At 37.9% G+C, this 23893-nt stretch overlaps 2 protein-coding genes across 5 annotated transcripts in view; one reads left to right on the top strand and one right to left on the bottom strand.

Moving 5' to 3' along the window:
• The first annotated feature begins 1 nt into the window (after nucleotide 1).
• rhbdd3 (rhomboid domain containing 3) lies at nucleotides 2–2656 on the top strand. Its single transcript, XM_079450847.1, has 5 exons — nucleotides 2–500; nucleotides 575–958; nucleotides 1043–1172; nucleotides 1267–1512; nucleotides 1653–2656. The coding sequence occupies exons 1-5, from the start codon at nucleotides 338–340 to the stop codon at nucleotides 1807–1809; spliced, it is 1080 nt and encodes a 359-aa protein (XP_079306973.1). The 5' UTR covers nucleotides 2–337; the 3' UTR covers nucleotides 1810–2656.
• The window catches only part of emid1 (EMI domain containing 1), a 60615-nt gene continuing 39312 nt past the window's right edge, over nucleotides 2591–23893 (bottom strand). For 2 of the 4 annotated variants that reach the window (XM_079450816.1, XM_079450815.1), the window contains exons 4-16: nucleotides 19898–19987; nucleotides 19418–19479; nucleotides 19144–19270; nucleotides 15703–15747; nucleotides 15499–15597; nucleotides 12120–12215; nucleotides 10572–10661; nucleotides 8624–8676; nucleotides 8484–8546; nucleotides 8356–8400; nucleotides 7995–8039; nucleotides 5172–5256; nucleotides 2591–4020 (exon numbers count right to left, since the gene is read on the bottom strand). In XM_079450816.1, the coding sequence (XP_079306942.1) occupies nucleotides 3884–4020; nucleotides 5172–5256; nucleotides 7995–8039; nucleotides 8356–8400; nucleotides 8484–8546; nucleotides 8624–8676; nucleotides 10572–10661; nucleotides 12120–12215; nucleotides 15499–15597; nucleotides 15703–15747; nucleotides 19144–19270; nucleotides 19418–19479; nucleotides 19898–19987 (1037 nt within the window). In that variant the 3' untranslated portion in view covers nucleotides 2591–3883. Of the gene's footprint in view, nucleotides 4021–4893; nucleotides 4985–5171; nucleotides 5257–7994; nucleotides 8040–8355; nucleotides 8401–8483; nucleotides 8547–8623; nucleotides 8677–10571; nucleotides 10662–12119; nucleotides 12216–15498; nucleotides 15598–15702; nucleotides 15748–19143; nucleotides 19271–19417; nucleotides 19480–19897; nucleotides 19988–23893 lie in introns of all 4 variants that reach the window. The other 2 variants (XR_013786310.1, XM_079450814.1) reach the window with 2 other exon arrangements.

Below are 23893 nucleotides of genomic sequence, written 5' to 3'. Positions count from 1 at the left end.
AACGTAATACCCAACGTCCATGCGCGCGTCTAAAACAGGAAGTTGTTCGCTGTCAAAATAAAAGAGTGCCCGAATGACAAAATGGGTTACTTGTGTAGCTTGGTTTTATTTCGGATTGAAGGATATTAAATGAAAACGCAGTTTGTACACAGTTAGTCGTCATAAGTTATCTGATTTTGCTAGCGTAGTAGTAAATGGTATACGGGAGTGCAGCGCACAATCAAATGCTTAAGAAGTTAACATTACCTTAAGTATGAAAATAAAGATCCACCATACAAAGGCAGATAAATGGTTTTAAAAAGTGCAAACCACCAAGCGATGCGCTAGTCTGTTTACAATGCTTGATCATATTTTTTCGGCATGGCTGTGGTTTGGATCAGCCCAGCCAGGAATTTGTAGTGGTACAGTTTTAATACTCATTTTCATTTTGTCAACTTGGCTGTTTGGTATTCACGCAAGTCTAAGTTTAGGACCAGGCGGTGAATTTCCTGGATTTTATGGTAAGCAATAGACTATGTGCAAAACCGTGATTTGGGGTTCATTCCCAGTTCACAATTTTCTTGTGCATTTACAGATTTCGTATTCTATGCCTTCAGCCATGAGGAGTTAACCTCTTTTCTCTACAACATCACTCTGCTGCTGTGGCTCGGACCATGTCAAGAACGAAGATGGGGAACTTTTGTCTTCCTCACCCTGTCCTTCATCTCCACGGTGCTCCTTCCTCCCATTTTTGCCCTGTTTCTCTTTGTGACCGGGGATGAAGCCAGCAGGGTCAGCGGATACTCTGCCACTCATCTAGCTCTGTTCACAGCTCAGTGTCGGCAGGTGAAGCAGAGGAGAGTTCTACGCTGTGTACCTGTCTGGTTCTTGCCTTGGTTCTTTTTACTACTTGACCTCTTCTTGCTTCCCAGTGCTCCGGGTCTGCTGCATTTTTATGCCATTTGCCTGGGTCTCAACTGTATCCTTTACACTTATATCATTTAGTAGCCTTTATGGTAAAGTTCTGTGACATGTGATGTTTTACCCTTAACGTGTTATACAGACAGTAATGAGTTTATTGAAATGTTGGAGAACATTGAGAGACTGTGCATATGTGCCTGTTTGCCAAAATGGGCATACATTCCTTTTACCTCTCATCCACATTTGCCGACTTACATCAGGACCTCAAAAAGGTAATTGTGAACCTTTTGTAATATTTTAAGTGTTTTTATAAAAGAGCCTCGTGTCAAGTTTTTTTTAATTCGCATTATTGTTATTCTGTAACAGACCAGAGCCATGCGATGAGCCATCTCAGATGGGACACCTGCCATCAACCAGCAGATCACAGTTGGAAGATCATTCGCTCATATGGCAACATTCGGTTCCTGAGTGGCATCAGGAGTCTTTGGCAACAGATGCACATATGTTAGAGGAGCAGCTGCTAAGAGCCGGGATTTTGGCATCATTACAGGATGCACCTGAGGGTGCAGATGAAAAAGTTGAAGTACCCAAGTCTTCAGTATCTTCCTTACGGTTCGTGCTGCTTTGAAAGTTAAAAACCTCAATATATATTTTTTCTTGGATACATTTATCAAATGATGAGTTGTACTGATGCATTGCATGTTTAAGTTTATGCTTATAATGATCTTGCATTAAACCGCTGTTTTTTTCAGACTGCAACAGCTGGAGAAAATGGGCTTCCCCACAGAGAAAGCTGTTGTGGCTCTTGCTGCTACAGGGCAGCTGGATGGAGCGATTTCCCTGCTTATTGATGATCAGATCGGGGCGGAGACTGTGGTCATCTCTAAAGGAAAGAAGTCCTGGTCATAATAACAGCTTATGGATATCCAGACCATTACAAAACAGCTTTCTATTGAAAATGGAAATTCTGTTATCTTCATGTTCTTCCAAATCAATATAACTTTCTTTTGGATGTGAAGCACAAAAGGATAAAAGTAGAAATTTAGACCAATATTCACACTGCTCTCTTCCATTCAATGGGTCATCAAAATTGATTGAAAATTAATATTTTTTGTCCCCGGTATCCTGATACTGTATTATAGCTGTAATGTTTAAGCTGTCACTAAAATTCTTGCTCGATAGCTATGCATAATATTCAATTTCATGGAAGTGTAACATTGTGTTCCACTAAATGGAAGTCCTACTGGATACAAAATACATAAGGGTAAAATAATTTTCGTTTTTGCGTAAAATATTCTTAAAGCATGATATTGCGATCAGATGAACTGTAACACATTTGAGTGAATGATGCTTGTGTAAGATTTGTTTCGTTAATATATTTATGTAATGGTGTTGGCAGCTTTTAGGATTTAAAACCGTATACTCTAAGCAGAAATACATTTTACTCAATGGAGTAAACATAAATGTTCTTTATGACCAAACTAACTTATTTTTGGATGCTGTGATACGGTGTCATTATATACACATTTGCGCATTGCCAGGCTAGGCAAAGCATGTGAATATGTCATTATGTGAGCCCTGCTTAAGTTATAGTTCATTGGAAAGAGAATAGGCTTCATTAAAACATTACATGGGTTGTATTAGAAACAGTATTCATGTATAGTGTATTGATGAAAATATGGATCGTATTAAAAAAGAAACACTCAACAACGTTTATTTTGTTTTAACACCAACCGGTAAGACTGCACACTGTGGCAAGACAAATTCACACAGTTTGGAAAGAGGCTAGAAATGGAAAAATACAAGTGACGTTACATGAATCAGTATAGGAAAACATCAACTGCTAAAAATCATCTATAAATAATTAATACAACATTTATATAGGAATACAAAGACAGTCATGGAAATTCTTCAGGAAGGAAACCAGTCCTATGCATGTGACTGTGATGGAAAGACATGCATGAAACGCAAAAACAGAATTCAAGTTATATGTGTAGCTTTCCTACTGCTCCAGTTGGATTCTGTCTGGTTTTGAGAAAGAGACTCCCGGAAGTGCACATTTGTTTTGGAAAGGGATACTTGCATACTCGTGTATTATAGTCTTAATATTTTTCCTGTATTAGAAATTACAATATTTAAATCAGAAAAACTTAGATTTGGGATTCAAAAGCCTTGACACACATATTGTAAGATGGTGTTTCTACTCAAATCTGTCTTGAATGTAAAGGACTGGGAAAGAAAACTCATAGCCATTCCAATTGGTATACGAAAAGTTTACAAATGTTGAATTTGGATATTTATGAACTTCAAATTGTCCTTCCCCTCTGAAAAACAAGGCGTTTTTCTATCTACATAGTGCATTTAACGTCAAGAAGAGAATATCAAATGTTTTTATCGGCCGAGTAGTGGAATCTTTATGTGTCGTGAATATGTGCATTTTCCTCATACAGTACATTTGCCAAAGTTAATAATGATGAGCTCTTAACAGCATCTAGAAAGATAATAATACGGTTTGATGCTCTCCCAAAGACCATCATTTTCATCACAAATTCCATCAGGTTTTGTACCCTACTTGCCCTGCAGTTTTGAAAACAATTGTACAAGCACCATTACTGTTTCTATATATTATATTTTAAAACGTGTTTCCGTTTCATGTGAGTAGAATTTCTTCTGAGACTGATTCAGTTTGTTTGGTTGTCACGTAACAAAGGCAAATCATTGTGCGCATGATTTGCCAGAGGAGAGGTGCTAGGAATCTATCCCGAGTCCCGTTCGATGTGGTTAATTGATACAGCACCATTTGGTCTTCCCTGAGGTGTCTCCCCTTCCTGATGAACTGGAAGATTCCAAAGCAGTTATCACAGATGGTTATTGGATCTGTACAACGTGTGTCTGAGGGGACGTGCGTAGATGTTGCCAGTTCAGCTGATGGACGGATGGAATCAAGATGGAAACAATGGCTTCATTCTTTGAAATATGAAGACTACTTCCCTCGAATCTTGGCCTCAGCAGTGATTAAGGGCGAGTTGACCCGGAAGGATGACATCCTGGCCCTTTTAATCCGATAGATGTCTGGAGAGGATGTGCCATATAGACCATCTCCTGACCCTAGATCTGGTTCTGTTGGAGGAAAAGAGAGTAGTGGCTACTTTGTTATACCTTTGTACAGTCACAGGCAACAGATAAATGACAGTCAATTAACTCTGTACATTTTGAAAGGGATAGTTCAACCAAAATTCTACTGACAAAATTAGTCAGTTATTCACCCTCAAGTTGTTCAAAACCCTTATATAACTCCTTCTTCTGTGGAACACAAAAGAAGATATTCTGAGAAATGTCTCAGTGGTTCCATATAATGGGGGCCAGTGTTGTTTGATTACCAATGTTCTCCAAAATAATTTATTTTGTGTTCTGCAGCAGAAAGTCATAGGTTTGGAATGAAATACAAATTCATTTATTGTTATTATACACCCACAAGTTGTTGCAAATCCGTATAAATTTCACACAGAGATAGCTATTTGGAAGAAGGCTTGTAACCAAACAGTTTTTGGCAACCATTGATTACCATAGACACCTATATAAAGCAATGTGTTGTTGAGCCCAAAATTAGATCTTTTGAAAAATGTAGGACAGCAAACCGTTTTTGACTACCATTGTAATTTATCCTACTATGGTAGTCAACTGTGTGGTTTCAAACATTCTTCCAAATATCTTTCTCTGTGTGTATCAGAGCAAAAAAAATTATAAAGATCAACTCGAGGTTGAGTAAATGAAGACAGAATTAGTATTTTTGGGTGAACTGGCCCTTCAAAGGATCCTCAGTCATATGATATAAATACTTGTGTAGCATTACAAAGAAAAACAACTAATAAAAGCACTTGGAAATACTGCTGGAGTCTGGCCCGAATGGGGTTTGGAGTCTTTGTAAATTTGGTCTTCTAGTTGGCCAGTAGATGGCAGGACACTGACTAGGCAAGGGAAGGAGGGCATTACCTGGCCAGATGATCGCCTCCAGCAGCTGCACCCTGCGAGCCAGCAGCTCTAAGTCAGCCTGCAAGTCTTGGAACTTCTTCAAATTTAAGTCCTATTAAAGATTAAGAGTTTTGACAAGCATGGCGGGGGCTTACGGATGGCAATGTGCCTTTTCCCGAGTACTTGACCCCTGTCCTCCACCACACTTTGCTCCTCACTCGCTTTCTAAATGTTGTTGGGTATTGAAATCCCTGACCCTACGTCCTTCAAACCTGACCCTACGACTGGCCTCTACTCACCATGGATACCGATCATAGTCTCGAGGATTAAAACCCTCTCGGCTAAGATCTTCAGGGCCTCACGGATTTGGTGTATCCCATCCCCCTGTGGAGATAGATACAGCTGTCATGGTATTGAGCACAAGCCAAACAAAGCCATCGCCAAGATGCAAAGTCATTCTGTTAATCTATTACATTAATCCCAAACCATTACCACAGTTAGAGTGTTAAATTCTCAGCTCCCAACCGCTACGAAACCCCAGTTAACTACACCAACAGATTAAGGTCTTTCGTCTGCCTTTGTTTTCATTCGTTTCATCAGGCCATGCTGCAAGTCTTACCAAAACAGCATGCATTGATTCAGGCCAGGCCAGAGGCTCTTAAGAGCAAATCAACACCGAATGTTCAGTCATTTTAGATTTAAACATGCATTTAACATTCCCAGTAGACTCAAACTATGTTATCCCAAGAGGTGAGCAGCTTTGTTTAATCTAAAGAGATGTGCAAGTCATTTACTCGGTTGACTATGCGCACATACTTTAGTCTACTCATCTCAAGGTTAAGAATGCCTGTATACCAAAGCCACCATCACCAGCTCACATTGAAGATCCGGAAGTTTACGAAACAACTTGCATCTAATTAAAGCAAAAAACTATTTTATGATACAAATATATTACCAAATCAACTCTTAAAAATAAAGGATGCTGTAGGAGCTGATAGCCTTGTGGCAAGTTCTCCGACATATGGTACGCTTTGGATGTCCCGAGTTCGACAAATTATTACAACTTTTTAAAATTATTAACATTTTTAGTTTTTTTGGGGGAACAAAAAACGGTTCTCCTACAGCATTGTCGAAAAGATTAACAACCTCTTACATAACCTTTATTTGTAGTTTTTTTTTAAACAAATATATGCTATAAATGTGATAAAACAAATTCAAAAGTTAGATTTTGAATAGTTGTGGCTTTGGTTGGCATTTGTCAAACAGTGTAAAGAAAGTTGTCACATACATTCTACACAATATGCGCTTGGAAAAAGAAAGATGTAAGGTTAATGTTAAAGTTAGTGCCTGCGAGAGTAAAAAGGTAGTTTATCTTGCCAAATAAAACTAAACAATATATCATCTACGTTTCTGAATAAAATACTATATTCATTAAGAGAAACAAGTATGGCTACGGTCCAAAATCATTCTCCACAGAGTGCTTGGCCTCACAGTGAAAAGTGTGAAAAGATTAATCTTTGAGTGGTGGAATGGTCTATGTGTCATGAATATATCTCTAAGGAGTCTATACAGCAGATAAGTTACTCATAATATAGGATAAAAAAACATTATGTTATGATTTATATTGCTTAAATAACCCACATGTTCTGGGGTTGGCAAGCCAAGTGGAAAACCATAAGTCATGTTGCTCAGCAACATGCGAGTTTGTGACCAACAATGAATTATGAAACGATCTAAATAGATTTATACTTGTTATCACCAAAGCGGTACTAAACTCATATGATGGTTATATGCGAGTTGAGGAGGCGAAAGAGAAGAATGCAAGGTGTATGATGAGATGGAAACATGCCGCGATGCATTGTGGGACACTGAAGGATAGCTGTATCCACCCACACACCCAAACACAAACCAACATCACTATCCCTGAAGATGCTATAATGAAGCATATACACAACACACATACACATTCACTTTAAAACCATGCAGGTTGTTTTTCTTTCCAACTCTCTGTGTGTTGGGTATATGCAAGAGCTGGTAGCTAAGAGACTGTTGGCTGTGAAAGGCAGCCATGGAGACAGTGATGAGCAGGAATCGGACAGCTTTAGAGGACAGGGGAAACACTCAAGAGACAGGCCCAACCACCAACCAATCAAAATATACATCAAGTACAATATCAAATACAACAACAACAGGCCCCTTAAATGGAAAGTTCACCTAAAATTCTGTCATTATTTATTCACCCTCGTGTCGTCCTAAAGCTGGATTTGTCTCTTTCTTATGTGGCACACAAAAGAAGATAGTATGAGAAACGAAACAAATAATGGAAGTCAGTGGAGTGTTGTTTGGTTCCCAACATTATTCATGATATCTTCTTTTGTGTTCTGCAGAACGAAGTCAGTCATACCGGTCTGGAATGACATGAGGGAAAGTAAATGATGAATGCAACTTTCATTTTTGGGTGAACTATTCCTTTAAGGCTAACCTGAGACTAGTTCAGAATCTCCCTATGGACAGTGTACTGTATATGGGAGATCAACTCCGATCAGTTGTATCAAAACACATGGAAACAATATTATCGGTGCACGTTTGAAATTGAACCAAGACATAAAATGTGCTAACAGTGAGTACTGCAAGTAAGCAATGAACAGTGATAGTGGCGCAAATCATTACAGTGGAGTTTTCATGTTCTTTCATTTCTGTGATATCTCCGATTCTATTTCATTGATAAATAATGGCAGGTTACAATTTGGTCTCATTTGCACATGACGAAAATTCCACTGAAGGATTTAACATGATCGCTGATGTTAAAACACAGATGGACGACAGGATGAACAATGAAAATCTGTAAACCGCGAACAACAAAAAACACCACGGCAAGTGTCAAAATCTCTTACGTTTGAATCGCTCTAGAAAAGACAAGCAGGCATAATGAGAAGGGTAATTACAGAAAGAGATTATTGCTGCATTAATCTCAATCAAATCCTTGTTGAATTATTGGAATAATCAATGCATTTAAAACAGTTACTGATATTTGCCAAGAACGGAAAATGAGCTTGGGTACGGATCATCCTCTGAGATTTATGCCCGCACATTCCCTCATGCACCTGATGGGCGTGTCTTACCGGAAGACCTTTCTCTCCTGGCTCTCCTTTAGGTCCTGTTTCTCCCTATGAGGAATAATGATTAGTCAAGAATTAGCCAAGATTCTCATTGGGGCAGTTTCCCAGACAGGGATTAGACTATTCCTAGACTAAAATAAATGTAAGAGAACTTGCACGGACATACATGTATCTTAAATTACATCATTGCCTTTGTGTTTTTAGTATAATGCATGTTTGTTAAAATCACTTAAATTTCCTTATTAAACTAAGACTTAGTCCTGGTTTAAAATAATCCCGTTGTGTCTTCAAATCCCTTCTAAACCAAGAAATTTTGTTGAAAAAAAAGTGCACTCTGTGTTCCAGAGTTAAGTGGGCATCTTACCGGCTCCCCTTTAAACCCTCTCTCTCCTGGATATCCAAGAGGTCCCTACGGGGTAAATTAGGTGTGAGGGGTGATATACACAGAGCGTGTTGCATAATGGGTATGGTTTAGCTTTTGTTTGTACTCACTCTCTCTCCCCGTTCTCCCTTTGGACCCACCGGGCCTTGCAAGCCAGGAGCTCCGGGATTTCCCTTAACACGCAAGGAAAAAAAATCACATGGTTTGTACACACTTACACTGACACACTCACACAAGTGCTCTAGCTTACAGTCTGTCCGACAGCTCCTGGTGGTCCAGTGGGTCCCATTGGTCCTGGAGGTCCTGCATGGGAGACACATATTTAAAAAAAACTAGTGTCTATAAGGATATATGTTTTATGTTCAGAGCTCTTTGCACATGATGTGCAATGCCACCCCATTTGAATGCCCAGTGTAACACTCATATCACAGTTGTGTTACCTGACCGAATTTACATTTTAAATAGTTCTCATTAATAGAATAATCGCAACGGGTTTCAAAACAAACTTTATTTAACTCACTTAAATATTTGTATAAATGAAATGAATAGAAATGTGTACTTTAAAATCTTGTGGCTCAATGGCTTGAGCCTTGCATTAGAAACACAAAGGTCATGGGTTTGATACCCAAGAAAAATAAAATCATAAAACGTATACCCTAAATGCACTCGTTCTGAAGGGTCTGCCAAATGTAAATGAAATTTTGAAATGACGTTGAACCACCAGCATAAAAATGACCCTTTTCTATAACTTGGTGACAACTTTATTGAATATGATAAATAAGCCAGTCATATAAAACTTGAATGACTTAAGCAGTGTTGAAAGCTGGGTGTTAAATCGGTGACCTCATTACCGCAGCCTGATTTACAGCAGAATGTATGACTTATACATTTATATTTGTTCGGGGTCAGTGATGTTTAACATGTAAAAGATCATAAATATTCTCATGTATAAGATGATTACTTGTGGTTAACCCCCTGGGGTTAATCGGTTTTAAGTAAAGACAGACGTAAAAATGTAATTTCTTGGAGAATAAAGGATAGGTGTCTTTTAAAACAGTATTCCAATCAGTTTTACATCCAAGAGAGTCGTATTTTCTGTTATACTTGACACATATTGTCAATAGTGAAGTCCATTTTTTAAATGATGGATAAACAAAAAACAGAGTTGACCATGCTTTTTCTGTCGCTGGCCCCAAACTATGGAATAGCCTCCTGCCTATTAGAACTGCCCCGTCTCTATCTATTTTCAAGTCCACTCTAAAGACTTATTTCTTTGTTTTATTTATATATTTACTGTTTGAGGATTTTACTTTTGAGAAAACATTCGCCTATGTACAGTACAGTGTGTGTTTTATTGAGTATTGTTTTTATAAATTGAAACTTTTGTGTTGTGTGTTTTAAAACTTTGATCATCATCTTTCTGTGAAGCACTTTGGTCACCTTTGGGTGTTTTAAAATTGTGCTATATAAATATAATTGTATTGTGTTATTGTATTGTAAACAATGAGCAAATAAGGACAGGCCAATTTAATAAGCCAAAATGAGTCTGGCAACAATTATTTATGGTGTGATGTTTTCAATACGCAGTTCGAAATGTGTGGAGGATTACATGCCAATATGTGCACACATTACGACATAAGAATTAATGACTGCAATGTTATTAAAGTGAGGTCACACTGAGTTCACAAACATGTATGACTCAGATTTATATAGAATATGATCTCCATATTTTCTTTGAGACAGTTAACTAGGGCACAAATAAAACAGATACAAAAGCTTGACAATGAAGCTAAGGCAACTCAAGTAAGGGATAATCCATGGCTAGCTGTGCTTTAATGGGTTTTAATGCACGGCGTGGAGGTGAAGAACCACTCGACGTGAAGCAGTGCTGTTTCGGTGACCAATGGCACTGTGTGTCTGTGCGATATATATTTACATTTTAGGCAGCGAATTCATTTCGAATGTTGATCAAACTGGAACTACCTGGGCATTAACCGGTTTCAATGCACACCTTCAAGCCAATCGGAATCGAGTATTCAGACAGACCATGGTATACTAAACAATAGCATTTCAATAGTCATTATTTCAAATTTTAAAAAGGAGAATTGGTTCAGAATTTGTTGAGGAGGATTGACAACCAACTGCACTGCATGCACAAACTGCATTGTGCATTCGTTACAAAAGTATGTTTCACTGACCTGTGGGTCCAGGCGGACCGGGTGGGCCATGCGGCGGGGTCGCTCGGAGGTCAGGGAAGTTGTTATGGAGAAGACTTTCCTTTTTCAGGCCTGTAAATACACATACTTTATATTACTGTATTCATTCGGATTCACACTCTTTGTGCTGAACTGCAATCTTCACTTGTGCAATTTCAAAATTTAGGCTGAAAATTTAATGGTAAAGGTCCAAGTTCAAAGTGACCAATGCTGAAGAGTCATTACATCAACTTGTCTGTAGATGGCGATGTTTAGATAAGAATGAACAGTGACGTTATAACTACATATGAAGCAGATTGTAAAATATTGGTGTAGTATAAATTGTCACACGTCAAGCTATTGGTTGTGGCAGTTTTATGTGCCGACTTTTCAATGTTCCAATCCTTTCAATTTCATACATTAATAAGTACAAAAAATTATCTCCATAGTCTACTCAAGTTAAAATAAGAATTATAGTCTCTGTCCGTAGTATGGATAACATTTGGACTCCTCTGGTTCAAGATACCACGCTCACTTGATGGATGATATTTTGTAACTGCTGGCAAGGTTCTTATCAATGGTTATCCTATGAAATGACTCTTTCCAGCAGGTGAGTTTGCGGCTGTGCCGTCTGTAGCAGAGGTTTCCCAGAGCTTAGACTCAGACAGGAAACTCCAATAAGACTGTTTTCCTATGGCACTCCCTCACAGGACCTTTAATTACTCTTTGAAGGTGGAATCATGGGAATTAAAGTCTTTACTAATCTTTAAGGCCTCAATTGCTAAATTCTTCAACTTTATGAGGTCTGGGTCGACTGCTGTCCCCTTTAAAAGAGAGCAGAGTTGAGGTTAAGTGTTAGCCTGCTACACGGGCCAGTCTTCTTCAAGAGTGACGAAACACATACTAAAATATTATTGCTTAATTCTAAAACACTCCCTCGTGCTTGAAGCTTAACTGAGTTTAAGTCTCAAGACAACCTTGTGCATACACACACACACTCTCTTCCTCCTGCTCTGCCCTGCAGTTTTGGCCATGCACATCTGGAAGTGATTGAATGACATCAGCATCAGACAGACAGGTCTTTTTCCCAGCATGTGACTATTGAGTCTAGCCTGTGTTACCTCCTGAAACCTGCCATTTTAATCAGTTGCTGGGAAGGAAAAGAGCCGAAGGAGGGAAGAAATAGGCCTATGCCCTCTTATTTACTATAATAGTGGTTCCATTTATCTCCATATTCATCAATGTTTTATTTCTCTTCTCTGCATTTTCTCATCTGTGTTCGCAATCCATCTGAAGCTTTGAATTTGTAATGCCCAGCTGACTGTACATTGGCTCTAACTTATACAAATCATCTTGACCATGAAGTTAATTTTCTTACAAATACATTTAATAGAAATATGCCTAATTAAACCAAATTGCATGTTTGTTTTATGAAGTTTGTGTCTTGGTTTTAATTCGCTATGAAGTAATGTTCCTCATGGAAATGTGCATTTGTTACAAATACTCAAAGTATTTCAATTCAATATTTTGTGTCTAAGAATTTACTCATACCAGCATCTTGTTCCGGTTGGGAGGCTGGAGGTCCGGGAGGGCCGGGTGGCCCAGGAAGGCCCCGCTCACCTGGGAGGCCCTGTGGTCCCTGAGGACCTGAGGAAAGAAAGAAAACAAAAAAGAGACTCAATGCAAGAAGAGCTTTCAAAACCTGTGAGTTGTCTGATACAACACACAGTTGTCCAGTTCAACACAACAGGATATAGATGTAAAAAAGACATTCGAGATATTCAAAGTCAAATAGGGAAATAAAAAGCACCGACTGAGGTAAAATTAGGTATTGAGTTTCAATACTTGGCTGTTCCAGGAACAGTTGAATGTGTCTTTCTCCATCTCCGAAATGGCTTTAAGAATCACAGCGTCCCCATGCAGTTATAACTGTTCCCTACACACTAAGCAGGAACAATCTGCAAAAGTATTCTAAAGTTCGCTCAATCATAATACATCAAACAACACTTAGGTCAGGCAGATTACGAGTTTTACGTTTATGACACAAGTGACTTATTTCTGTCTGCAATGCGTTTCGGACTCTACCATTAGGAATATCACTTATTTGGCCGAAAACCCATAATGTGACTTGCTGTGCATTGTGGGACTATTGGAACAAACCCTTTGTGTGTGGGCTGTAATTAACAAGAGGGGCATTATAATATCCATGCACTGGACTCTAACAGGGAAAGCTGGAAAGCATATAAACACTGTTAAATGCCGGCGCATATTAGCGTCTCTGGTGTGTAATAAATTAAGAACTGGCGAATGACCGCGCTGAGTCATACGTGTCTCTGTTTGGATGTGTGTGTGAACGTGTGCCTCTCCAGAAGGTTCCTCCAGCTGGTTCCTCATCGGCTGTTAGTTTTGATTAAGTGGAAACCTCACTTACATGTAACAGCTGGTGCACGAGATCAGCTGGAGTGAAAACGCATGATTATACCGAAGAACATCTGCTTTATGCTTTGTTGTTGTAAATTCTTCAGATTATACAATTCTCTTAATTTTCTGTGTTTTAATCTTCTATTTTCCATTTTTAGTTTTGTTGTTATCTCTAAAATATAATTTTATCGCACAATCTGGGAAGAGCAAAGCGTTTTACTACATATCATGGGTGTGTGACATAAAACTTAAAACTTACTGATTTAGCAAAAGGAAACAATATTTTAAATTGTCTATTTACTGTTTACTTTCAAAAAGTCTGTTTTTTAAACTTATCCCAAGCTGTGGTATCGGGTTTTCAAATGTGATTTAAAAATAAAATATAATATCAAATAAGATATTATAATACTATTTATAACAAGCTCATATAGACGGTTTCAGCAGCAACATAAACAAACATTATGTGGCCCGAACATAACTTCCGGTAGACCTCTGCAAAGAATCAACAACAGTTGAGTACAGTAGTTTTAATTAAATTAAATACAATGAATATACAAAAAAATAATTAATATAAATTAATAACATTATAAAATAAATATAAAATAAATTGTTATATTTGAAGAGTTTATTTCCAAAATGAGATCGTTTACATTTTATTTAAAAAAATAATGTTTTTTATTGTGCATTCCAATGAATATCAATCAAACTGCAGTTGGTTTGTTTTTATTTAAGCCATAATAACAAAAAAATACAGCTAACTAAAACAATAAAACACAATAAAAAGATATTAAAATAAAAAAAACTTGATTTTTTTAAATTTTGGAAACAAACTCTTCATTTATAACCAAACACAGGAAGTTAGCTTCGGACCAGGCGTGTGTCCGAGTAATATTTGTTGTCTCCTGAGGTTCACATTTAGCTTAAACATTTGTTTTAGACAGTTTCATCGAACCCACGTCACTGGCCTGAAGTTATTGTCCGGTCTGTGTTTGGTTATCGGTCTGGCAAGTAATAAAACTATTTATTTTATATTGAATTTACATCAGTATTAATCTATATTAATATTTTATTGCATATTAATTATATTTAATGAAATTAAAACTACTCACAGTTATAGAATCTTTGCGGAGGTATATGTTGCTGCCGCTGAAGCCTTCTATAAAATAACAAATATTTAGAAAATTGCAAAAGGGAAATAATTATCTCCTTTATGAGGCAAAATGTATTATTTCTCCTGTCATCCCTCCCTATCTCATCAATCTAAAAGGTAATTTAATGCAAAAAACTTATCATTTGAAGAGAATGGAAAGGATGAATTTCATTAGTCTACTTAAACATTTTCACTTTCTGAATGTCACAGTCCAGTCAAGCTTTTCTTTGTGTGATGCTACTTAAATGCATAACAGTCCATTGTGTGAACGGAAGAGCATAATGTAAAGAGGACATCCTGTTTCCCTTTCACAGGAAGAAGATGGACCGGTATTCGGTTCAGTCAGGGGCAAACACACACACAGAGGAGCACCTTGAACTATATGATCACACCCTATTTGTCATTTCCAGTACCATCCTTCAGTTACAAGCATTAGGGGCGATTCACATTTTACATTTTTGAAAAAGTTACCATAGTTATACTGCATTGCATTTTATACCTTACGGCATTTAATTATTGCGACCATTCTGCAACATGGTTAAAGTACCATGGTATCATTTGTTACCATACCTTCACGCAGACAGGGTTTTCTGTGTAACAATGTAGTGTTTTACAATAATGCATTTAGCAGAAATCTATATGAAGTCAAAGAAAAATGGCAAATCCAACAATTCAATGACAAACATATGGAAGAAATAAGAGGTAATTATTCTATACATGTCTCATGTTCACCTTAGATTATATTCAGATGTCTGTGGAGCTGCTCAGTTAGGCCCATTTAGGGTAAAAAATCCCTCATACCTGTGGTTGTGTTACAACAATTATAACAATACTAAATTTTATATTATCTTCAAGTTTTGGGGTAACAGATATGCTAACCTGTGTGTGCGTTTTTAGGAAAACCAAGCATAGCGCTTCATGCTGTGAACTAAAAAGGAGTTTTTATAGTGCGGTCTAAGCACAAATATTTTGGCAGTGGACTTGGGGCTCAACGCTGACGATGCAGTTTCTCGATATAGTGTCTCTTATGGCACAAAAGTCAACGTGAGGCGAAACTACACTGCCAGTCGCAGGTCAGCACTCCACAAGAGAACGAGGCTCTGTTATTACAGGATACAGTTCAATAAATCAATGTACAAAGACCATTTCTCAAATACTTTTATACTGGAACACATTCTACTCTGCACTTGTGTGTTCTTTGGGTGCTTCTATGGGTGATCTGTAAATTAGACAAAAACAATAACAATATTTTCCATAAAAGAAATATCAACCTATTTGTCATTGCATATTTTTTGAGTTTTCAGAGTTTCAACCAATCTGCTGACCCATGAGAAAGACACTTCAAAAGAAGATTGATACCTGTAGGACCTGTTGTTCCTTTAGTCCCTGGAGCCCCAGATGGACCCCTGGAACCCGCTTCACCTTTTGGCCCTGGTAGACCTCGAGACCCTGGTTTACCTACAGAAACAGATTCTTATATTATTTTGACAGGTAACTGACAAACGTAAAAAAATCAACTGCATTTAAAATACGTGATGTATGTACGTGCATGACACAACTCACCATCTCTACCAGTTAACCCATCCTTGCCTTTCTCACCCTGAGGACCTGGCACAAAAACCCACAAAATATTTACAGCCAAATTCGATACAGATTCTACAGGTGTGGAAAAAGTTCACTTGTCTGGTTTGTACAGAAAGTCAGCCTGCTGGAATAAAGTGTATTTCTCTCCCACAACAGACAGTCTGATAGAATCAGTGAAGTGTCTCCTGGCAGACGCAGTTTAATAACACTGAGCTCATCATATGAGATCATCACCTGTGACATCATTGCAGACACGAGTTTCCCTATGGGAATAATTTATGACCTGATACGTTGATAAACTTATGTCAACACTTTTAGTCTCCTTATGAAAGACTTAAAGCGTAAAAAACTATTTTTACTCTCTCAATGCTGGTCATGGTCACTTCTACACTTTAACAATTGCAACGGTTAAAAATGCCCTCAACTTTATTTTAAAACAATTACAGTTGCAGAAACAAGATGACAGTCTTTAGACTCATAGGACGTACAAAACCAATAAGCTTTATCAACCTATTGCATCATAAAAAAAATATTATTTTCAGCTGAGGCACCTTGGTTGCTATAATACGAAATATCTGCAGAAGAAATGTGTTTTTTATATCTGATTTTGCAGGTCATTTGTTCAATCAACAACAAAATAATATTGAATATTGTGGTCCAGGTTCAGAAATGCAAACTTAGAGACAAAAAAATGGTTGTAAAAGTAGGATGTGACGTTTGGTTGGTGTGGTATTTGTCCCACCCTTCCTGCACTGTAGTCGGTCAGCTTGTAAAAAGTAAAACGTGACATTTACGAATGCAGTTTTTTCCCCAAAGTTTGTTTTTCAACTCTCTGGCACCAGAACAAATCCCAAACCCTCCGTGCAAACAACTGTAAAAACGCTAGCCTAGGTCAAACTGATACCTTATGATTAGCTTCCTACATGCTACTGTCCAGTCTTAAAAAACAACCCGGACAATCCAGGAACACACCACTGAGACATAGTTGTCCATCTGCAGACTTGCTACTACTGCAGAGACCAAACAAACACTAGAAAAAAATCGACATTTCACCAGAAGTTATTTAACATCAGATAATCAGCGTACGTAAACAAGCCAAACATATTCTGAACACCACGCCACATAAACAAATGCACACACACCGCACACACATTGCTCTTATTGAATGCCAAAGCGCATTTGCATTTCGATCACAAAGTCTGGTGTGTTTGCAAACACATCTGCAACACTTGACCTGATTCACAACATCATTAATGCTGGAAATCCGGATGCAGATGTATCATGTAAATACAGCTATGACTTCAAACTACTTCTACTATAAACACAAGTGAGGCGTCCAGATGTTTCAAAACTTTTTTGAGGTTTTGGTGGGCGGAGAAAGCCTCCACAAGCATTTTAAAAGCTCCACAAACATTCTTGTTCCTGCCATGGAAGCACTTCCATTTGGAAGCATCATTTACCCCATCTGTTCATCAAGTACATCACTTGAATCCCCTGTTGGGTAGTTTCTGTGTATGACCCACAAGCCTTCGTGGCTCTGGGGTGTAAACTGGATCGAAGAAGAGGTGTAGTACTTCTGGACAGCAAATCTATTATATGTATTCTGTGGAAGTTATTGAATTGCCCTTGATTTACTGAACAGTCTGCCAAGTCAGCAAAGGGAGGAAGGGACTGGAGTAGTGTGTTGAGAGCTTTCAAAACTAAGATGAGAGCTTTCGGCTTTATGAACGGTTTCAAAACTCAGAGGACAATGATGATTCATAAGTCTCGTAAAATATGGTTTGATGTCTTCAGAGGGAGAAATGGGAGACCTCAAATGGGAGAAATGGGAGGATTCGCATTGATGGGAGGATTAGAGGTAAACGATGGAGGAACCTGATCTTTACATAACCTGACAATTCTACTAAAGCCATATAACATAAGAACAAAAACAGAACCTGAATGTACCTCCTCAAAGTATTAACATGTATTCTAAGCTCAAACAGAACAAGCGTTAACGTTGCTATTTTGCACCCCTGTTGCTATTTGCCATTTTGTCAGAAAATGAAGCCATAGTGTTTAACCGGCTGCACACTATGTGGTTTTAAAAAGTCCTTTGCGACTGTTGCTGGCTGTCACACTGTACACACATGATCCCAGTTAAAAGTCATGTCGCTGTGGAACCTTAGTTGTCATAATGTACAACAATAAAGACTTCTTAAAACAGACTCATACAAGAAGACCTGTCGGGAGTTTTACCTCATAGACTATCATACAGGCTGCACTGAAGGACTGCATTTCATGAACACAGCCAGAACTTTATCAGAGGAAAACATTTTATCTTTATGATCATAATCACGGTTTCACCCGTTGCCTAAACGTGTGAGAAACCAATGGCATTGACCACACATTATATCGTAACAGCTAACTTAAATTAGCACACTATAGGCTACGGTTACAGTAGCTAACAGCTAGCTAGGTTGACTTAGTGAATGTGACATTCAAAATACATACGATTTAGCATTTTAATGATGTGAAAAGTAAATAAAAGCTACCTAGCTTTACAGGAATAGTGTTGCTCATCAATGCAGTAAAGTGATTCTTGATCGCCAGGTAATGCAGGGCTTTCAGTTTTATGATCTGTAGGCTATAGCTTCCATCTATTTTTTTTATCTTTATAAATCTTGAATTATACTTTAAATGCATATTGCAGACCTTCTTATTGCTGTTGGCTGAAAGTACACATGATTATTTCATGATAAATATTCTTAAGTGCATTGGGAGCGCTTTGGCTGATGTCACACATAGCGAAAGGGGGAGGTCTTTGCAAAGGGTCAATTGATTAATGTTTTACTGTACTGTCAAGAAACCAATTAAAAAAACAATTTGGGAGATTTTCACATAATTTTCAAGAAATTTTACCAATAATAAATCGTCAAATTACAGTAAAACTCCACAAATTCACAAGAACAGCGGTTATTTTACAGAATAATTTACGTTTTTCTGTAATTTACGTCTTATGTAATTCAGAAACGTAATAAAAGTCTGGTTGCAACAGTTTGGCTGCTGGACCTCTACAATGACACATGTGACACAGTGCCGTCCTACCGATTTACTAGACAAATACATATCCTCAAGTCTTCACTATCCTCTTATCGCTTCAGTGCTAAATCTCCATGACAGCAATGAATTGGTCACCCTTCCCACTATCGAAAACACACACAACTTAAGTCTACTTTAACCCTCCACAGTGAAACCCTCAACAATTGTGTGAGAAGATAAATTAAGTAGTGGGTGGGATTTTGGGATTATCAGTATAATTGAAGTGGGGTTATCTCCACATACCAAGTTTTCTGTGTAATTTGGCTTCTGTGGAAGTGGATTCAGTGTCAAAAAGTAACTCTGATATATAAATACAATGTTATATATACACGTATATACCTGCAGGACCCTGATCCCCAGGAGCGCCTTTGGCAGGTTCTGCTCCCATAAGGGACAAGGATTCCCCTTCATTTTTGTTCTGCGTGTTTTTATCAGAGGTTGAGGCAGGGGCAGTAAGAAGCTGAACCTGGAAGACCAAAAGGAAAGTGCAATTTATTTCAAATGCATGAAAACCGAATTGTATCGTACATCACCACTAAAGCACTGCATGCAAAAGTGATTCAACAGTTAATTTATCCCCGAAAGAAGCTCAAGGGGAAGGATGTGACTTTACTTTTGTCTCCAGAGAGCTGACGCGATCTGTGAGGGCGGTGATACGACTGCAGTTCAGACAGTCTGAAAGAGAAGACACAGAGAGAGATGAAAGGCGGAGACAGACAAGCAAATGATAATCAATGTGATCAATAACAGCATTCACACTGCCCTTGCCAAGGTGAGCTCATTAAAAGTTAGTCATTGTTCTCATCATTTCTGATCAGGAATAAATAAAAGCTAGATGCTGGAAAATTAGACCGTAATCCGGCTGTGAAAAGTACCAGAAAGGGCATGTGCAAACTCAAAATTGCCAACGCAAGGCGGCTGTTCACTATTATGGCTCATTGTGTCTTGCAACAGAGGACTTAGGGTCCAGTTAAAGTCGTTTAAAAGGTGTTTCTTCCTTTTTCTCTAGAAAGGGGCATTCTCGCTCATTTACAGAATACAAAGTGGGTGAAGTCAAGCATGTTTTGAGTTGAGAGTGGAGATTGGTTCTTACTGGAGAGCTGCTCTGATGTTCTGCCAACAGGTTTCAGAACTAAGGCATGTTTCCGTACCGCTTCCTGAGCAACCAGGTTACTTGAAGACCCTGGACAAAGAAGTTGAAATGTTATAAAAAATAAAACAGATTTATGATTCCATTCTTAAAGAGGTGCAATACACTCAGTTTATGGTTCAATACAATACACCATATCGGGTTCACAATATGCAGGCCTAATATTTAACAAATGTTTTGGAAAAAAAAAGTTTACTAAAAGATTCTGATAAAAAAAGGTTGTACATACAAATTGTTATAGAATTTACAACATTTAGGGGCAGTTTCCAGGACAGGGATTAGCTTAAACTATAGGCCTGGATATTTAAGTCCATATTAAAAACATACTTTACAAACTTGACAACATTACTGGTGTGCATCTTAAGTCAAAACCATCGCACTGAAAACAAGACACCTCAAACATTTAAGTTAGTCGGGAACTAGGCTTAAGCTCCGTCCGGGAAAACCGCCCCTTAAGTTTTCATGAAACCTGTAAATTAATAAAAACTAAAAATTACTTTCTCTTAAAAATTTAACTAATTTTCACATAAAATTTGAATAAGAAAAGAAATAAAAATGCTAAACCCTCAAAGAGACTGTTACAACAGGATTAAACAATGTCATGTTGGAAAAAATTCAACACCATATCATACAATACACATCATAGAATGCATGATTCTTTTTTATTGTGATTTACCATGCTAAGAGCATTTGAGCCCAAACAGATGTGACTGTGCTCTGCAAACAGGAGTGGACTGAATAGTGTCAATCTATAATCTAAGAGTAATGGCAGTAACTAATTTAACCATCATTTGGTTAGTTTAGAGTCCAGCTTGTAATGTGTATATCAGACACACAATTAAACAGTAATACTGTATCTATACCGTTCTATTGTAGAGACGGTGTGAAGCACTAGATAAAACTGACCACCAACACGCTATGAACCACAGGTAAAAAACTATTTACTAATTCTTCCATTTGGAACCCAAACAACAAATATGTATTTAATTCTGTATAGGGATAGTTATGCTCTGAAGAGCACTAATAATGCTTTTTCATATCTGCAGAGACAGACACGACATTTAGGGGCCCTTCCGACAGGTAAGCCCACCCAGAACCCTGGCACAGGAGTGGGCCACGTCAATGAGGACAGTCCTTTTATAATACAAGTGAAACTCATCTTTGGGGATTACATGTTTTAATTTAGTTTCTGTCAAATCGTTCTGCTTTTGATTCTATGACAGTTTTTCTCAATCTTTTTGTAGATCTTGAGGAGAAGGAAGAGGTTACATGTGGCTGAAAGGAGAAGAGAGCTCAAATGCAAAAACAATGGTTTCCTTGTGCTGTTCGAATAGGCCTCGGTTCATTTTCCTCTCTCGCTTGCTCTTTTCAAGGTAGTGAGACGTTTTAATACTCCCTGGACTGACCTGTTTCAGATTACTTCAGCAAACCCCGTCTCTTATATTAGGCAGACTGTGGCAAGCTCAGGTGTTCCAGACATAAACAACTGATGCTTTAATGTTTCATTACTGGCTATGGAGAGAAAATCTCTTCAGCCGCTCTGATGTGACCTAAACCACTGAAGAAGCAGAACCATAACCAACAAAATGGGTACTTGCTTCGGTCTCTCTGGTGTAGGAAAACTGGTCTGAAAGTTAGTTCAGTGTTAACGTGAGTGATGTGGTCAGAGAAGGAAAATTTAAAGAACAAACATGCTGCATTGAAATAAGTCAAACAAGACACTTATTTTTTAAAATACATTGGCTGTCAGTATTGGTGTGCAAAATAAAACAGGATTCAAGATAGACTAAATGTTTCTTGGTAGGTAAACAGGACCAGGAAAGGGGATGGTAACGGTTTTGCAGTTAAAACATGAAACACTTTGATAAATGTTTCCTTTTGGAGTCTTTGGATTTGCTTTGTATGGGTATGTTTGTGGATAACACTGAAAGGAAATTTCCCATAATGCTTTGCCCTTAATGATTTTTGCGTTTAGTCTGAAATGGAGCTGAGATTTCAAAAGAAAGGCCTTGTTCAACCCAGGGCTAGTTAAAGCTTTTTCAAGTTTAACTCTACAAAAAAATGTTTTACTAAACATGTGCAAACGCTAACACCCATCTCCCTTAAAGGGGAGGTTCATCCAAAAATCACCTAAATTATGAAATTCTTTCATGATTTACTCGCCCTTTTTTCATTCCAAACCTGTATGACTTCCTTTCTTCTGCAGAACACAAAAAAATATATTTTGAAGAATGTTGTTAACCAAACAACATTGGCCCCATTGACATACATTGTACAGACACAAAACCACTGAGACATCTTTCACAATATATTTGTTTCTGTTTAACAAAAGAAAGTAAATCATAAAGGATGACAGGATTTTAGTTTTTTGGGGGTAAACATAAAAAAGTGTTTTAATGTTTGAATGGATATTTTTATAAAAAGGTATTTTAATTTTTGTTAATACACAGGATATGAATCAATGTATGTTCCTACAAGTGTCATACATAATAAGATTTGGTCAAAATATCACATCTCTCCTTCTAACCACCGATTTGTAATACATCTTTCTGGACTATTAATATACTTCATTTTACCAGTGCCAAGAGTCACGTCAACCTGCAAATGTTTATGAGATTGACCTCTCCACTCTTGGGTGTGTGCATATACTCCTGGGGGGGAAGGTTGATATTATCATCAGGTTCTTAATAACAAAGTTCTCTCGAGTTGAGAAGCAGAGGGGAAATTGAGTGAGATCAGATCATGTGATAATACTGTCTCCCGTGTAACACTCTCAGCTCTGTGAGGTCAGAAAAGCTTGAATACACGATAGTTCAAGGGTTAAGAGCCCTTAACAAAATGTTTGCCATGCCCCCCAAAGCAGATTGTGTGTTGGTTTGTGTCCGTGTGAATTATGGGTATTTAGAGGGTCACTATAACTCATAGGTCTATTGTTCCTTACTCAGCCTTGAAGTTATTAATGGCCCAAGGTCAGCCCTAAATATTTCTTTCTGGATAAAAATAAACGTGTTCACAGTACATAACACAAAGTTCATCCTACACTCAGTCTCTGTGATTTTGCCAGGAGAGAAATGTTCCTTAAAATACATTACTGTCTTATCTTTAAACCTACAATTGAATCTAAGAACATGTCATACGTTTCAAAACCACAATCATCACTTACACATACGGGTACAGAGTTGTCAATACATAACTTATGTTTGAATATCCCATTGCAAAGTCAGTTTAGTGCGTAAGAAATAGTGATGTCTGTGTTTTTTGTTCCCTGAAGCTTCTGGGAATCTCATTATTGTTGCTATGTCAGCTTGGTTAAAAATTCTATGAACTGGCTTTCAGGATGAACATCCATTTGAAGAGACAATGCATGACCAACCTCAGATCAGCAAAATGAGACAAAAAATTTAAAATCATGCAAATCTTACATCCTGATGAGCTTAACATAGATAACGTGTCTTAGTAGTGATAACTCAATAAAACACTTAAAGTATAATGGCCAGACCATCATCAATATTATGGGTTTAAAGTCCGACCGTCTCCACACTTTGGCTTATTTAACCTGAATAAATGGACTAGAAATGAGGCTGGCCAAGCATGCAGCTGTAGAGAAAACTGAAGTTGGAAAAATAAGACGACTCCATCCATCTCTGTCAGCGAATAGTGCTGACATCAGCACCACAGACTCATTAGAGACCAGGTGGCAGTGATGAAAGCAGGTGAGGTACATTAGGTGTGTATGTATGTGTGTGTGATGCAGAAGTAAAATTAAGGCATGCTCTCTTTCATAAGGAAACTGCCATATAGAATGTCATCTAGGTCTACGGGGGTCACTTTTGCTGAGAAAGCAGTCTCCGTATTTTAAGATAGGGTAAGTAACTGTGAGTCCCTCTCTCTCTCTCTCTCTCTCTCTCTCTCTCTCTCTAACACAGACTCCATTGTTTC

Source organism: Barbatula barbatula, assembly GCF_947034865.1.
Source record: "Barbatula barbatula genome assembly, chromosome: 2".
NCBI lineage: Eukaryota > Metazoa > Chordata > Actinopteri > Cypriniformes > Nemacheilidae > Barbatula > Barbatula barbatula.
The sequence above is the reverse complement of the archived record's forward strand: the minus strand, read 5'-3'. Positions and strand labels throughout refer to the sequence as shown.

What these genes read in the sequence shown, in the direction of transcription:
- rhbdd3 (XM_079450847.1), top strand. Translation starts at nt 338, where the DNA reads ATGCTTGATCATATTTTTTCGGCATGGCTGTGGTTTGGATCAGCCCAG. An exon ending in TGAATTTCCTGGATTTTATG is followed by an intron (nt 501 to 574) that starts GTAAGCAATAGA and finishes GTGCATTTACAG; the next exon opens with ATTTCGTATTCTATGCCTTC. An exon ending in CATTTGCCTGGGTCTCAACT is followed by an intron (nt 959 to 1,042) that starts GTATCCTTTACA and finishes CGTGTTATACAG; the next exon opens with ACAGTAATGAGTTTATTGAA.